Below are 18,281 nucleotides of genomic sequence, written 5' to 3'. Positions count from 1 at the left end.
ATATAGTTTTTATATCACATCATAAACTAGAATCTTTAAGCTTCAATTTAACACACATGTCATATCATAATTCTTAAAAATACGGACAATATGATTTTTTGAAAATTTTATATTATTTTTGATTTATAAATTTGACAATTTCTTCTTTAATCATTTCTTCCTGGAAGTTTCAATAATACTATCATATAGTTTTTTTATCACATCGTAAACTAGAATCTTTAAGCTTCAATTTAACATACATATCATATAATAATTCTTAAAAACACGGCCGATATGATGTTCTGCAAATTTCGTTTTATTTTTGACTTCATAATTTGACAATTTCTTCTTTAATAATTTTTTCCTTGAAATTTCAATAATATTATGATATAGTTTTTATATCATATGAAAAACTAGAATCTTTAAGCTTCAATTTAACCTACATATCATATCATAATTCTTAAAAACACGGCCGATATGATTTTTTGAACATTTCATATTATTTTTGATTTATAAATTTGATAATTTCTTGTTTAATAACTTTTTCCTGGAAACTTCAATAATACTATCATATAGTTTTTAAATCACATCATAATCTAGAATCATTAAGGTTTAATTTAACATACATATCATATCATAGTTCTTAAAAACACGGCCGATATTACTTTTTGAAAATTTCTTATAATTTTTGATTTATAAGTTTGACAATTTTTTCTTTAATCATTTTTTCCTGAATATTTCAATAATATTATCATATAGTTTTTATATCACATCATAAACTAGAAGCTTTCACCTTCAATTTTACATACACATATCATAATTTTTAAAAATACAGTCGATATGATTTTTTGAAAATTTCATATATTTTTTTATAAATTTCTATAATATTATCATATCATTTTTATATCACATCATAAACTAGAATCTTTCAACTTCAATTTAACACTATAACACGTCGATATGATTTTTTGAAAATTTCTTTAATAATTTTTTCCTGGAAATTTCAATAATATTTTCTGCAGCTGAATTTCTTCCTTGGAATTGGTCGGATTTTCCGGATTTTCTATTTCATCAGATCTGGTTCGTTATATTATCTTGTCCTCTATCTTGTATCATTCTTGATTTCTCTTCAGTATACACTGTGCAGGTTGCTCCTATAGTATATAAAACGCAGTGTAGAGTTGTGATTTGCAGTATGCATTCATCAGTAATGAATTGCAGTATGCTGTGTATAGCTATACTTTCCAGTATTCTCTCTACAGTATACAATTTACAGTCCTCGCCCCCTACGTCTGTGATCTTACAATTAGTGCCCCTTCGGATCTCATTTCTCAACTTGTTTTATTTATGAATTTAATATCACCACCAATCATTAATTCACATAGTAGTCTAAATCAAGTATCTTAATTAACTTTACGTTCTTCATTAATAGACAGATAAAGATAACTTTTTAAAAACACTCTGTATACATACTCACCCTTCAAAAATTAATTTATCTCCTTCCCGGTAGTTGCAAAATTGGCGCCACCCATCAATATTATCCAATTGACACGCGAAATGCACCCCATTTTTGACCGAATCTTTTACGAACACCGGAAATGTAAAGAATCTAAAGAAATGCGTCATTCGATTAACGAAGATTTAAACGATCGCGGCCCCACCGTAATAACCATTATAAAACACCACAATCAGTGTCGATTCAGACGCCAAACAGAACGAAACCACTCGAAAAGTATTTGAGGTTATGTCAACTGTTATTTTTGTGTTATCAAGTGGTTAAAACGTAAACAAAGTGATTTTAAGACGGGATTTCTATCGAATTAAACAAATTAGGTGAGTTTTTAATTAATACATTCATTTAATTAAACGTAAATTATTTAATTTGGATTGTATCGTTAAAATTTGTTTTTGGGTTAATTTTTTTTAAGTCGCTTTTTAGATTGGAATTGCAAGAATTTTGATTAGCGAGAAATGCGCAAGGTGATAGGAATAGCAAATAATCACTTTCCCATATATTTTGGGTGCAAATAATGTTTCTTAGTGAATATTTTTGAACCTATTGATTTGTTTTACTCGATTAAATTATTTTTTTTTAGTTAATTTAAATATATGGAAATTAAAAAAATTAAATTTGCCTCGTAATTGTTGAAAGCGATGTTGTTTGAACTTATTGGCCTATGCAAAAAAGGAGCTACCTCGAAAACGTCTTGGCATTGTAATGTTAATGTGTTATTGTCCGACAAAAAACGAACGGAAGTTGCTATTCAAACTAATCTAATGAATTATTCCTTAAAAAAAAAATAATTTTAAATCGTCTTACAAAAATAAGGTTAGGTAGGGTAGGCAACCCAATTTACACCAAAGCAAAATAAGTTGCCTATACTCGTTCTTTATTTATTTTATTGAATACAATTGAATCAATGTAATTAATACACTAACTTAAACAATTTTATATAAATTAACTTACATTAAATTAATTGAATTAATTCTAAATTAAGCGCATAACGTGATTCTCTTTTACTAATTCTCTGCTGTGATTGGTCAATTTTTAACCGTCAGATGGTAACGCGATTTGGGATTGGCTCAAAGCCAACATGCCACGTTTTCTGAGTCGTACTCATTCATTGATTACTAGATTCCTTTTTGGTAAGGTGATTGTTGGCCGCTCTACATCTACATTGCTTGGACGTTTGTTTTTTTCTCGGGTCACCAGATTTTTGCCGCGCAATGGTGGGGGAAGAAGTTGTTTGAGTCAGCTGAGTTTGGAATTTTTATTTTTAAGGACGGGTTTACACGCTTTGTGACAAAATTAAATTATTAAAAAGAAAGTTAATTAAAGTTGGCTTTAAATGTTAAATGCTTGTGCAAAAATGCTGCAATTTTACACTTTCTTAATAAATATGCGGTTATATATCGGAAATTAAAGCAGGTGGAGAAAGCTTTTTGTACTAAAAATGTTCTTAATTGATCTAGAAACTCAAATTTATTGCTTATCGAACAGTTGAACCAACCTAACTCAACCCAAAAACAAAAATCCTTAATTTTTACATTTTTAACTCTATAATAGGTGATAACTTAAAAATTAAAAGAGATAGAAAAAAATGGTAGGGAACAAAAACATTTCTTATTAACGCAGAAAACATTTTTGATTAAAAACAATATTTAATTAAGCAGTTTTACCAACTTAATTTCACCTTAAAGCAAAAATTCTCAAATTTTAGACTTGTTTAATGCATATGGGGCCATATATCGAAAATTAAAGGAGGTGGAGAAAAGCTTTTGTACTAAAAATATTCCTAATTGATCTAGAAAAGAGATCCAACTCAATTTCATCGCTCATCGAACAGTTGAACCAACCCAAAAACAAAAATCCCTAATTTTTACATTTCTAACTCTATAATAGGTGATAACTCAAAAATTAAAAGAGATAGAAAAAAGTTTTAGGGGACAAAAACATTTCTTATTAACCCAGAAAACATTTTTGATTCAGCATAATATTTCATTAAACAGTTTTACCAACTTAATTTGACCTTAAAGCAAAAATTCTCAAATTTTAGACTTTTTTAATGTAGATGGGGCTATATATCGAAAATTAAAGGAGGTGGAGAAACCTTTTCGTACTAAAAATGTTCCTAATTGATGTAGAAAAGAGATCCAACTCAATTTTATCGCTCATCGAACAGTTGAACCAACCCAAAAACAAAAATTCCTATTTTTTACAGTTTTAACTCTATAATAGCTGATAGCTCAAAAATTAAAAGGGATAGAAAAAAGGTTTAGGGAATAAAAACATTCCTTATTAACCCAGAAAATATTTTTGATTAAGCATAATATTTCATTAAGCAGTTTTACCAACTTAATGTTACCTTAAAGCAATAATTCTCAAATTTTAGACTTTATTAATGTATATGAGGCTATATATCGAAAATTAAAGAAGGTGGAGAAAGCTTTTTGTACTAAAAATGTTCCTAATTGATCTAGAAAAGAGTTCCAACTCAATTTTATCGCTCATCCAACAGTTGAACCAACCCAAAAACAAAAATCCCTAATTTTTATATTTTTAACTCTATAATAGGTGATAACTCAAAAATTAAAAGAGATAGAAAAAAGTTTTAGGGAACAAAAACATTTCTTATTAACCCAGAAAACATTTTTGATTCAACATAATATTTCATTAAACAGTTTTACCAACTTAATTTTACCTTAAAGCAAAAATTCTCAAATTTTAGACTTTTTTAATGTATATGGGGCTGTATATCGAAAATTAAAGGAGGTGGAGAATGCTTTTTGTACTAAAAATGTTCCTAATTGATCTAGAAAAGAGATCCAACTCAATTTTATCGCTCATCGAACAGTTGAACCAACCCAAAAACAAAACTACCTAATGTTTACATTTTTAACTCTATAATAGGTGATAATTCAAAAATTAAAAGATATAGAAAAAGGTTTAGGGAACAAAAGCATTTCTTATTAACCCAGAAAACATTTTTGATTCAGCACAATATTTAATTAAGCAGTTTTACCAACTTAATTTGACCTTAAAGCAAAAATTCTCCAATTTTGGACTTTATTAATGTATATGGGGCTATACATATATCAAAAATTAATGGAGGTGGAGAAAGCTTTTTGTACTAAAAATGTTCCTAATTGATCTAGAAAAGAGATCCAACTCAATTTTATCGCTCATCGAACAGTTGAACCAACCCAAAAACAAAAATCCCTAATTTTTACATTTTTAACTCTGTAATAGGTGATAACTCAAAAATTAAAAGAGATAGAAAAAAATGGTAGGGAACAAAAACATTTCTTATTAACGCAGAAAACATTTTTGATTCAGCACAATATTTAATTAAGCAGTTTTACCAACTTAATTTGACGATAAAGCAAAAATTCTCAAATTTTAGACTTTTTTAATGTATATGGGGCTATATATCGAAAATTAAACTAGGTGGAGAAACCTTCTTGTACTAAAAATGTTCCTAATTGATCTAGAAAAGAGATCCAACTCAATTTTATCGCTCATCGAACAGTTGAACCAACCCAAAAACAAAAATCCCTAATTTTTACATTTTTAACTCTATACTAAGTGATAACTCAAAAATTAAAAGAGATAGAAAAAAGTGTTAGGGAACAAAAACATTTCTTATTAACCCAGAAAACATTTTTGATTCAGCATAATATTTCATTAAGCAGTTTCACCAACTTAATTTGACCTTAAAGCAAAAATTCTCAAATTTTAGACTTTTTTAATGTATATGGGGCTATATATCGAAAATTAAAGGAGGTGGAGAAAGCTTTTTGTACTAAAAATATTCCTAATTGATCTAGAAAAGAGATCCAACTCAATTTTATCGCTCATCGAGCAGTTGAGCCAACCCAAAAATAAAAATCCCTAATTTTTATATTTTTAACTCTATAATAGGTGATAACTCAAAAATTAAAAGAGATACAAAAAAGTTTTAGGGAACAAAAACATTCCTTATTAACCCAGAAAACATTTTTGATTCAGCATAATATTTCATTAAGCAGTTTTACCAACTTAATTTGACCTTAAAGCAAAAATTCTCAAATTTTAGACTTTTTTAATGTATATGGGGTATATATCGAAAATTAAAGGAGGTGGAGAAAGCTTTTTGTACTAAAAATATTCCTAATTGATCTAGAAAAGAGATCCAACTCAATTTTATCGCTCATCGAACAATTGAACCAACCCAAAAACAAAAATCCCTAATTTTTACGTTTTTAACTCTATAATAGGTGATAACTCAAAAATTAAAAGAGATAGAAAAAAGGTTTAGGGAACAAAAACATTTCTTATTAACCCAGAAAACATTTTTGATTCAACACAATATTTAATTAAGCAGTTTTACCAACTTAATTTGACCTTAAAGCAAAAATTCTCAAATTTTAGACTTTTTTAATGTGTATGGGGCTATATATCAAAAATTAAAGGAGGTGGAGAAAGCTTTTTGTACTAAAAATGTTCTTAATTGATCTAGAAAAGAGTTCCAACTCGATTTTATCGCTCATCGAACAGTTGAACCAACCCAAAAACAAAAATCCCTAATTTTTACAATTTTAACTCTATAATAGGTGATAACTCAAAAATTAAAAGAGATACAAAAAAGTTTTAGAGAACAAAAACATTTCTTATTAACCCAGAAAACATTTTTGATTCAGCACAATATTTCATTAAACAGTTTTACCAACTTAATTTTACCTTAAAGCAAAAATTCTCAAATTTTAGACTTTTTTAATGTATATGGCGCCATATATCAAAAATTAAAGGAGGTGGAGAGAGCTTTTTGTACTAAAAATGTTCTTAATTGATCTAGAAAAGAGTTCCAACTCAATTTTGTCGCTCATCGAACAGTTGAACCAACCCAAAAACAAGAATCCCTAATTTTTACATTTTTAACTCTATAATAGGTGATAACTCAAAAATTAAAAGAGATAGAAAAAAGTTTTAGGGAACAAAAACATTCCTTATTAACCCAGAAAACATTTTTGATTCAGCATAATATTTCATTAAGCAGTTTTACCAACTTAATTTGACCTTATAGCAAAAATTCTCAAATTTTAGACTTTTTTAATGTATATGGGGCTGTATATCGAAAATTAAAGGAGGGAGAGAAAACTTTTTGGATTAAAAATATTACTATTTGATCTAGAAAAGAGATCCAACTCAGTTTTATCACTCATCGAGCAGTTGAACCAACCCAAAAACAAAAATTCCTAATTTTTACATTTTTAACTCTATAATAGGTGATAACTCAAAAATTAAAAGAGATAGAAAAAAGTTTTAGGGAAAAAACATTTCTTATTAACCCAGAAAACACTTTTGATTCAGCACAATATTTAATTAAGCAGTTTTGCCAACTTAATTTGACCTTAAAGCAAAAATTCTCAAATTTTAGACTTTTTTAATATATATGGGGCTATATGTCGAAAATTAAAGGAGGTGGAGAAAACTTTTTGTACTAAAAATGTTCCTAATTGATCTAGAAAAGAGATCCAACTAAATTTTATTGCTCATCGAACAGTTGAACCAACCCAAAAACAAAAATTCCTAATTTATACATTTTTAACTCTATAATAGGTGATAGCTCAAAAATTAAATGGTATAGAAAAAAGTTTTAGGGAACAAAAACATTTCTTATTAACCCAGAAAACATTTTTGATTCAGCACAATATTTCATTAAGCAGTTTTACCAACTTAATTTGACCTTAAAACAAAAATTCTCAAATTTTAGACTTTTTTAATGTATATGGGGTATATATCGAAAATTAAAGGAGGTAGAGAAAACTTTTTGTACTAAAAATGTTCCTAATTGATCTAGAAAAGAGATCCAACTCAATTTTATCGCTCATCGCACAATTGAACCAACCCAAAAAAAAATCCCTAATTTTTACATTTTTAACTCTATAATAGGTGATAACTCAAAAATTAAAAGAGATAGAAAAAAGTTTTAGGGAACAAAAACATTTCTTATTAACCCAGAAAACATTTTTGATTCAGCGCAATATTTAATTAAGCAGTTTTACCAACTTAATTTGACCTTAAAGCAAAAATTCTCAAATTTTAGACTTTTTTAATGTATATGGGGCTATATATCGAAAATTAAAGGAAGTGGAGAAAGCTTTTTGTACTAAAAATGTTCCTAATTGATCTAGAAACGAGATCCAACTCAATTTTATCGCTCATCGAACAGTTGAACCAACCCAAAAACAAAAATCCCTAATTTTTACATTTTAACTCTATAATAGGTGATAACTCAAAAATTAAAAGAGATAAAAAAAAGGTTTAGGGAACAAAAATATTTCTTATTAACCCAGAAAACATTTTTGATTCAGCACAATATTTAATTAAGCAGTTTTACCAACTTAATTTGATCTTAAAGCAAAAATTCGCAAATTTTAGACTTTTTTAATGTATATGGAGCTATATATCAAAAATTAAAGGAGGTGGAGAAAGCTTTTTGTACTAAAAATGTTCCTAATTGATCTAGAAAAGAGATCCAACTCAATTTTATCGCTCATCGAACAATTGAACCAACCCAAAAACAAAAATCCCTAATTTTTACATTTTTAACTCTATAATAGGTGATAACTCAAAAATTAAAAGAGATAGAAAAAAGTTTTAGGGAACAAAAACATTCCTTATTAACCCAGAAAACATTTTTGATTCAGCATAATATTTCATTAAGCAGTTTTACCAACTTAATTTGATCTTAAAGCAAAAATTCTCAAATTTTAGACTTTTTTAATGTATATGGGGTATATATCGAAAATTAAAGGAGGTGGAGAAAGCTTTTTGTACTAAAAATGTTCCTAATTGATCTAGAAAAGAGATCCAACTCAATTTTATCGCTCATCGAACAATTGAACCAACCCAAAAACAAAAATCCCTAATTTTTACATTTTTAACTCTATAATAGGTGATAACTCAAAAATTAAAAGAGATAGAAAAAAGTTTTAGGGAACAAAAACATTCCTTATTAACCCAGAAAACATTTTTGATTCAGCATAATATTTCATTAAGCAGTTTTACCAACTTAATTTGACCTTATAGCAAAAATTCTCAAATTTTAGACTTTTTTAATGTATATGGGGCTGTATATCGAAAATTAAAGGAGGGAGAGAAAACTTTTTGGATTAAAAATATTACTATTTGATCTAGAAAAGAGATCCAACTCAGTTTTATCACTCATCGAGCAGTTGAACCAACCCAAAAACAAAAATCCCTAATTTTTACAATTTTAACTCTATAATAGGTGATAACTCAAAAATTAAAAGAAATAGAAAAAAGGTTTAGGGAATAAAAACATTCCTTATTAACCCAGAAAATATTTTTGATTCAGAATAATATTTCCTTAAGCAGTTTTACCAACTCAACTGGACTTTAAAGCAAAAATGCTCCAATTTGCAACTGCAAGCGATCTCGGCTTGGTTTCTTGAAACCATTGTTTCTCATGATTAAGCCGAAGCCGGTTGCGGATTAAGCGTCACAATATGTTGATCAGACTTTGGTTTCTTTTCTAATATGCAGCTGCCACTTTACACAGTGTCTCAGCCCACATTGAAAGCTTCACCATGTCCCCTTCTGTCTATATGTTTATAGTAATAAAAAAATTGTGTCTAAAAACTCAAATAAGGTATTTTCGTGGTAATAGATTCTAACAGATGGCGGTAAAAGATGGGAATAAGTCATTATGTAAATTTTTTGGCTCTTATACAAAAACATTAATTTTAGAATGAGAAATGAAACACTTTTCGGAAAAGAGTGTTATTTTGGCACAAAATATTAGTTTATTTGATTTGCATACAAAACAAATATATGAAGTGACGACGCATATTCTCAAAATATATATGTATATAAAATGAATTTATAAAATTAATAGAAAATTTGTTTTTATTAGTAAAAAAAGATTAAGTTTACATCATAATTAAGAGTGACTCAGACCTTAAAAAAATGTCCAACCTCCTTCAAAAATCCTTGTTGTGATTTTTGAAGGTTAACTTAAAAAAAATATTTCTACAATAAAAAATCTAGTTATCAAGAAGAAGTCAATTTAATTTGATCTCAGTGTTTAATTTAAATCGGTACTCCATAAGTAACTATGTACAATTTTAGATTCTGATTTCTTTTCACGTTTTGATCACGCTATCAAACATAAAATTATTTAACCTATTAACCCGCCGTTACAAAACAAATCGGGCGATTCCTTCGCAAGAACATTTCGCCAAGATCCAAAACGCGATTAGATAAAACGCTTCTTGTTTTTATCTCATATAGTATTAATACAAATTTATAATTTACACAGTTTACTCATGATGCTCTTCAATAGCGCATCTTAATAAATCTAGAAGAAATTAATTTTTTTTTGTATTTATATAAAGGTAAATCATTTTCGGTTTTCTTTGGCCTTGGAAAAAGACGAACAGGCCATCATCATCAAAGTTAGAAGATATCCAAGAAATTAAATTTGTAGAAGAAAAGATGGCCGAATTACCACCTACTCCAGGTAATGGACCTAAAAATGGGCCTATTCAATGGACGTTAGGGGAAGAAAGGGAGGAACATCACGATGTTTTTATGGTGAACGGTGATAGTCAACCTCCCGCGGCTCCTTCTGATGGTCAAGGTGGTTATGGGATGACTGAGGATGAACAAAGGGCGCTTTTGGAGAAACGAAGACGATTAAAGTAAGTTTTTTTTTAGTTTTATACTTATATTAAAATCTATTTAGATAGAAAAAAATGTTATTAGCGAAAATTATAGCAAATTCAACTAGAGACAAGTTTTATTTGAAACATTTTTTGATTGCAACGATAATTATTAACATAAACTCAAAAATGTTCTGCGCCACCTGGTGGAGATATCAAAATGATTTATTAAAGAGATCGGTTTTAAATCTTATCATAAATTGATATTGTACGAAACATTTTTCGATTAAAGCAATAATTATGGATTACCGTACTATTCACAGGGAAACCATAATTTGCTTTATACCTTTATTTTACTCTATTTAACGGAGATACGAAAACATGTTTTTAACAAAAATTATAACAAATTGAATTGGAAACCAGTTTTATTTGAAACATTTTTTGATACCGACGATAATTATTGAGATAAATTCAAAAATGTTCTTTTTATAGTAGTATATAGCGCCACCTGGTGGAGATATCAAAACGATTAATTAAAGACATCGGTTGTAAATCTTATCCTAAATTAATATTGTACGAAACATTTTTCAATTAAAGCAATAATTATGGATTACCGCACTATTCACAGGGAAACCATAATTTGCTTTATACCTTTATTTTAGTCTATTTAGCGGAGACACGAAAAAATGTTTTTAACAAAAATTATAACAAATTGAATTAGAAACAAGTTTTATTTGAAACATTTTTTAATAACGACGATAATTATTGAGATAACCTCAAAAATGATCTTTTTATACTAGTGTATAGCGCCACCTGGTGGAGATATCAAAATGATTTATTAAATAGATTGGTTTTAAATCTTATTCGAAATTAATATTGTACGAAACATTTTTCGATTAAAGCAATAATTATGGATTACCGTACTATTCACAGGGAAACCATAATTTGCTTTATACCTTTATTCTAGTCTATTTAGCGGAGATACGAAAAAATCTTTTTAACAAAAATTATAACAAATTGAATTAGAAACAAGTTTTATTTGAAACATTTTTTGATACCGACGATAATTATTGAGATAACCCCAAAAATGTTCTTTTTATACTAGTGTATAGCGCCACCTGGTGGAAATATCAAAATGGTTTATTAAATAGATTCGTTTCAAATCTTATTCTAAATTAATATTGTACGAAACATTTTTCGATTAAAACCATAATTATGGATTACCGTACTACTCACAGGGAAACCATAACTTCCTTTATACCTCTATTTTAGTCTATTTAGCGGAGATACGAAAAAATGTTTTTAACAAAAAATATAACAAATTGCATTGGAAACAAGTTTTATTTGAAACATTTTTTGATACCGACGATAATTATTGAGATAACCCCAAAAATGTTCTTTTTATACTAGTGTATAGCGCCACCTGGTGGAAATATCAAAATGGTTTATTAAATAGATTCGTTTCAAATCTTATTCTAAATTAATATTGTACGAAACATTTTTCGATTAAAACCATAATTATGGATTACCGTACTATTCACAGGGAAACCATAATTTGCTTTATACCTTTATTTTAGTCTATTTAGCGGAGATACGAAAAAATGTTTTTAACAAAAATTATAACAACTTGAATTAGAAACAAGTTTTATTTGAAACATTTTTTGATTCCACCGATAATTATTGAGATAACCTCAAAAATGATCTTTTTATACTAGTATATAGAGCCACCTGGTGGAGATATCAAAATGGTTTATTAAAGAGATCGGTTTTAAATCTTATCCTAAATTAATATTGTACGAAACATTTTTCGATTAAAGCAATAATTATGGATTACCGTACTATTCACAGGGAAATCATAATTTGCTTTATACCTCTATTCTAGTCTATTTAACGGAGATACGAAAAAATGTTTTTAACAAAAATTATAACAAATTGAATTAGAAACAAGTTTTATTTGAAACATTTTTTGATTCCACCGATAATTATTGAGATAACCTCAAAAATGATCTTTTTATACTAGTATATAGCGCCACCTGGTGGAGATATCAAAATGGTTTATTAAAGAGATCGGTTTTAAATCTTATCCTAAATGAATATTGTACGAAACATTTTTCGATTAAAGCAATAATTATGGATTACCGTACTATTCACAGGGAAACCATAATTTGCTTTATACCTTTATTTTAGTCTATTTAGCGGAGATACGAAAAAATCTTTTTAACAAAAATTATAACAAATTGGATTAGAAACAAGTTTTATTTGAACCATTTTTTGATAACGACGATAATTATTGAGATAAGCTCAAAAATGTTCTTTTTATACTAGTATTTAGCGCCACCTGGTGGAGAATCAAAATGGTTTATTAAAAAGATCGATTTTAAATCTTATCATAAATTGATATTGTACGAAACATTTTTCGATTAAAGCAATAATTATGGATTACCGTACTATTCACAGGGAAACCATAATTTGCTTTATACCTCTATTCAAGTCTATTTAGCGGAGGTACGAAAAAATCTTTTTAACAAAAACTATAACAAATTGAATTAGAAACAAGTTTTATTTGAAACATTTTTTGATTCCACCGATAATTATTGAGATAACCTCAAAAATGATCTTTTTATACTAGTATATAGCGCCACCTGGTGGAGATATCAAAATGGTTTATTAAAGAGATCGGTTTTAAATCTTATCCTAAATTAATATTGTACGAAACATTTTTCGATTAAAGCAATAATTATGGATTACCGTACTATTCACAGGGAAACCATAATTTGCTTTATACCTTTATTCTAGTCTATTTAGCGGAGATACGAAAAAATCTTTTTAACAAAAATTATAACAAATTGAATTAGAAACAAGTTTTATTTGAAACATTTTTTGATTCCACCAATAATTATTGAGATAATCTCAAAAATGTTCTTTTTATACTAGAGTATGGGGCAACTTGGTTAGATATCAAAATGGTTTATTAAAGAGATTGGTTTTAAATCTTATTATAAATTAATATTGTACGAAATATTTTTCGATTAAGGCAATAATTATGGATTACCGTACTATTCACAGGGAAACCATAATTTGCTTTATACCTCTATTCAAGTCTATTTAGCGGAGGTACGAAAAAATCTTTTTAACAAAAACTATAACAAATTGAATTAGAAACAAGTTTTATTTGAAACATTTTTTGATTCCACCGATAATTATTGAGAGAACCTCAAAAATGTTCTTTTTATACTAGTATTTAGCGCCACCTGGTGGAGATATCACAATGGTTTATTAAAAAGATCGGTTTTAAATCTTATCATAAAATGATATTGTAGGAAACATTTTTCGATTAAAGCAATAATTATGGATTACCGTACTATTCACAGGGAAACCATATTTGTTTTATACCTTTATTTTAGTCTATTTAGCGGAGATACGAAAAAATGTTTTTAACAAAAATTATAACAAATTGAATTAGAAACAAGTTTTATTTGAAACATTTTTTGATTCCACCAATAATTATTGAGATAATCTCAAAAATGTTCTTTTTATACTAGAGTATAGCGCCACCTGGTGGAGATATCAAAATGGTTTATTAAAGAGATTGGTTTTAAATCTTATTATAAATTAATATTGTACGAAATATTTTTCGATTAAGGCAATAATTATGGATTACCGTACTATTCACAGGGAAACCATAATTTGCTTTATACCTCTATTCTAGTCTATTTAGCGAAGGTACGAAAAAATCTTTTTAACAAAAACTATAACAAATTGAATTAGAAACAAGTTTTATTTGAAACATTTTTTGATTCCACCGATAATTATTGAGATAACCTCAAAAATGATCTTTTTATACTAGTATATAGCGCCACCTGGTGGAGATATCAAAATGGTTTATTAAAGAAATCGGTTTTAAATCTTATCCTAAATGAATATTGTACGAAACATTTTTCGATTAAAGCAATAATTATGGATTACCGTACTATTCACAGGGAAATCATAATTTGCTTTATACCTCTATTCTAGTCTATTTAACGGAGATACGAAAAAATGTTTTTAACAAAAATTATAACAAATTGAATTAGAAACAAATTTTATTTGAAACATTTTTTGATAACGACGATAATTATTGAGATAACCTCAAAAATGTTCTTTTTATACTTATATTACCGTACTATTCACAGGGAAACCATAATTTGCTTTATACCACTATTCGAGTCTATTTCGCAGAGATACAAAAAAAAATTAACAAAAATTGTTCCAAATTGAATTATAAACAAATTTTATTTGAAACATTTTTTGATTCCGACGATAATTATTGACATAGTCTCAAAAATTTATTATTATTACTATTTAATCAGCTGACCTCAATATCTAGGTTTCTGCCAATAATGGCAAGTCCTCTATAAAAAGAAGATAATCTGTTAGTGATATTTTATCTTTTTGTAAGTCATCTTTGTTTCGGTGTGTTTAGTTTTTTTTAGCAGTATCTAGTTTTGTTTCAGCAATGATAGCTTGGAACTTATTTTCTGCCAGCAGTATTTGGTCTTCTGCAAACAGTATGTAGTTGTCTGCAAGCAGTATTTAGTTCTTTTCTAGTAGTATCTTCAAGTCTCTTAATGCGAAGAAGAGTTATATAGGCTGCAGTGTAATCATAACTAGAATAAGCTGAAAAAAGACTACATACTGCTTGCCAAAGACAAGATACTACCACTGAAAGAGTAATTTGTACTTGTGGAGGTTTTATTACTACTGGCAGAAAACCAGATACTACAACCTACTGTTGGCAAAGAACTAGATTCTGCAAAAAAAGACCAAATGTCTAAATAGAAAAGGTGATGATCAGTTTCGGGTTGATCTATGACATCGCATGATTAAGTCTAAGGTTGGTTGCTGTTAATGCTCTAACATTAATACACTCAACCACAAAATTAACGGTTCACTACTGCACGAAGCCTCCAAATACAACTAAGCGAGGTTCATGATACTGCTGTTAGTCAAGATACCATAAGAAGAAGACTTCCTACTCAAAATTTACGACCGATTTTAAATCACGAACGGGTGCGTGTCATAAATTTTATGACATCAGGTCCATATTAATAAGTATTACGTTATTTTTAATAAAACAGTTAAAACACATTTTGCTAGAGGAAAAATATTTAATTTATATTAAACAATTGTTAGAAACATAAAATGAAATCAATATAGCAAAATATCAATGCAGTAACCATAGTTACGAAACTACTGTGCATTTGCACTGTCCCACATGAAATGCAACATAACTTAATAGTACAGGTATTGGGTAGTTTTGCAGAGGAAAAGTTTAGCTTGGAAAAAGGTGACGTCCTTATGACAATCTTGAGTTTTCGTCCGTCTTAAGATACGCACGGCTAAACCCCAATGATTCTAGTTCTAGGTTTTGTGTTAGATTTAGTGATAGTGTTAGTGCAAAACTAGAACTATGTTAACTAGTTCTATGAACGCGATGCGATCCAAATTAAATTCTTCTCAACCCGAATCTTGCAAGAAAAAATCAGCAAAACCTGGTTTCCAGAGAATTACAAATTGACAGAAATGTTTTGTTTCCTGATTTGCTGTTTTAAATAATAAGGAATGCTATACAACCCAAATTAAATTGATCAGAAATTCTGTTTAACCCAAATCTTGCAAACAAATCCTGCAAAACCTGGTTTCCAAAAAAATGCAAATTGAAAAAAATATTTTCTTTCCTTATTTGCTGATTTAAATAACAAGGAATGCGTTGTAATTTAAATTAAGTTGATCAGAAACACTGTTTAACCGAAAAATTGCAAAAATTCCTCAAAAACTGGTGTCTTCTGCGTCTAAGTTTCCTGGTGCTGCTTTGACTGCTTGATCCAATAAAGTTTAGTGTGACTCTTTGTTTTCTGATGTTTGGGATCAATTGTGCAAGATAAATAGAGGTCTGAAATAGCAGGAAATGAAACAATACCGAGTTCAAGTACGGTACTTCTAGTATGATAAGTTTGTATTCCTCGTCGAGTTTGAACATCAAGGATGCTATTTCATCAGACTTTTTCATCTTTGGTAATGATCTGGAAATACACTATTTCTCATATTTTCTTAATTCTTTTGGGAGTTGTAACCTCTATACTGTAGAGATGAGATTACAGTATGCAATAAAATCTGATCTGGTTGAGACATTCATGCTTATAAGGTTGGATTTAGACATTCTAGAATTAAAGATGCTTTGAGACATTATGTATAAAATGAAAATCTTATAAAATGCCAGATTGAGTTGCAACGTTTTTTTTTTATGGATAATGAGGTTATACCGAGATTTTTTAGAAATAACGATGAGGTTGGGTTATGGCACAAATAGGTTATGTGCTTTTGCAAAGTATTTTAAAAGTCGCTGAACTTCAGCAAAACACTTTTAGATTAGTAATTCGGAGCAGAATCTTACTCAGGTACGAAATCAAGGAAATGGTACGATAGTTGCTTCTGATGTATAGGAATGAAAGTAGAGCCAGAACAATCCTTGGGCCATTTTGATTCAGATTTTGCAAAAAAATTAGTAGGAGTATTTTCATTTTTTAAGTATTCTATTACCTCCTCCACCTTTGCTTGCAAGATGTCCGGTTCGTACAGAATCTCGTTCATGTTAAGAATTTTCTCGTCTTTCCCCAGGATCTGTTGATCCTGAAACATTTTTGTGCATCTAGTATTCGTTAGTAACTAGATTCACTAACTAGTACTAGAAAGTATCGGGTTTAGCCGTGCATCTTCACATTCTAGTTCTAGGTCTTGTGTTAGTTCTAGTGGTAGTGATAGTGCAATACTACAACTAACACTAGACCAAGAACTAGAATCATTCGGGTTTAGCCGCACGTCTCTCAAAACGGCTAAACCCGAATGATTCTAGTTCTAGGTCTAGTGTTTGTTCTAGTGATAGTTCTAGTTTTAGTTCAATAAAAAGATGCAACATAGTGAATTTTATGCTAACTAGCGCTACATACCATTATCACTAGAATTATTTCCTGCCAACAGTATTTAGTCTTCTGCAAGCAGTATTTAGTTTCAAGTTTATTAACGCGAAAATAGTTATATAGGCTGCAGTGTAATCATAAACAGAATAAGCAGAAGAACTGTTTGATAAAGACAAGATACTACCAATGAAAGACTAAATTGTGTTTATAGAGGACTTATTAATACTGGCAGAAAATCAGATACTACAACCTACTGTTGGCAAAAAACTAGATTCTGCAAAAAAAAGTCCAAATGTCTAAATACTGATCAGTTTTGGGTTCAATATGATGGTAATTGGCTAAACTTGACAGACCAATTAGCCTAACTTTATTTCTCCTCAAAGGGATGGAAAAGGTAATCGATCAATACCTAAGGAATGGAGTGCTTGTCACAAATCCACTCCACCCTAGCCAACATGCTTACCAGAAAGCAAAATCAACAATTACCGCTCTCCATGCTTTGACTAGCACCTTAGAGGAGGCAATTGCAACCAAAGAGATAGCCCTTTGTGCTTTCATAGATATAGAGGGTGCGTTTGATAACACCTCATATGAATCCATAGAGAAGGCTTTAAACGTAAAAGACATACATCCGTGGACAATCAAGTGGTGTATAGCCATGTTGAAAAGTCGGCAGATCACAGCCAGTCTGGGAGGCGAGTCGCTGACTATAAAGGTGCTAAGAGGATGTCACCAAGGGGGAGTGCTATCACCTCTATTATGATGCCTGGTAGTTGATGACTTGATGAACACCCTAACTAAAAACGGATTTAAGATACAAGGGTATGCTGATGACCTGGTAATCACAATCCGAGGTAAATATGATTCAATCATAACTCAGCTAATGCAGAAAGCAATGGGCTCAGCATCAATCCCAATAAAATCGAAATAGCCCCTTTCACTCGGAGAAGGAAGCTACAAATAAAAGCACCCTCTATTGAAAGCAGAACTATTAACCTCAAAACAGAAACTAAATACCTAGGGGTAATACTTGACAGTAAACTAAACTGGAACTCACACTTAGATAAGGTGAGGAAAAAGGCCATCATGGCAAACCAGATCTGCCGCAGGCTCCTAGGAAGGAACTGGGGTCTCAAACCACGAATGGCTTATTGGGCCTACGTAGCAATAATCAGACCC

At 29.3% G+C, this 18,281-nt stretch overlaps 1 protein-coding gene across 3 annotated transcripts in view; it reads left to right on the top strand.

The window, feature by feature from the left end:
* The first annotated feature begins 1,504 nt into the window (after positions 1 to 1,504).
* The window catches only part of LOC111421005 (acetyl-CoA carboxylase), a 76,825-nt gene continuing 60,048 nt past the window's right edge, over positions 1,505 to 18,281 (top strand). The window contains exons 1-3 of one of the 3 annotated variants that reach the window (XM_071200984.1): positions 1,505 to 1,812; positions 1,919 to 2,019; positions 2,076 to 10,185. In XM_071200984.1, the coding sequence (XP_071057085.1) occupies positions 9,980 to 10,185 (206 nt within the window). In that variant the 5' untranslated portion in view covers positions 1,505 to 1,812; positions 1,919 to 2,019; positions 2,076 to 9,979. Of the gene's footprint in view, positions 1,813 to 1,907; positions 2,020 to 2,075; positions 10,186 to 18,281 lie in introns of all 3 variants that reach the window. The other 2 variants (XM_071200985.1, XM_071200982.1) reach the window with 2 other exon arrangements.

The sequence above is a fragment of the Onthophagus taurus genome, unplaced genomic scaffold (genome assembly GCF_036711975.1).
Source record: "Onthophagus taurus isolate NC unplaced genomic scaffold, IU_Otau_3.0 ScKx7SY_15, whole genome shotgun sequence".
In the NCBI taxonomy this organism is placed as follows: Eukaryota; Metazoa; Arthropoda; class Insecta; order Coleoptera; family Scarabaeidae; genus Onthophagus; species Onthophagus taurus.
This window is presented reverse-complemented; position numbering and strand designations above follow the sequence as displayed.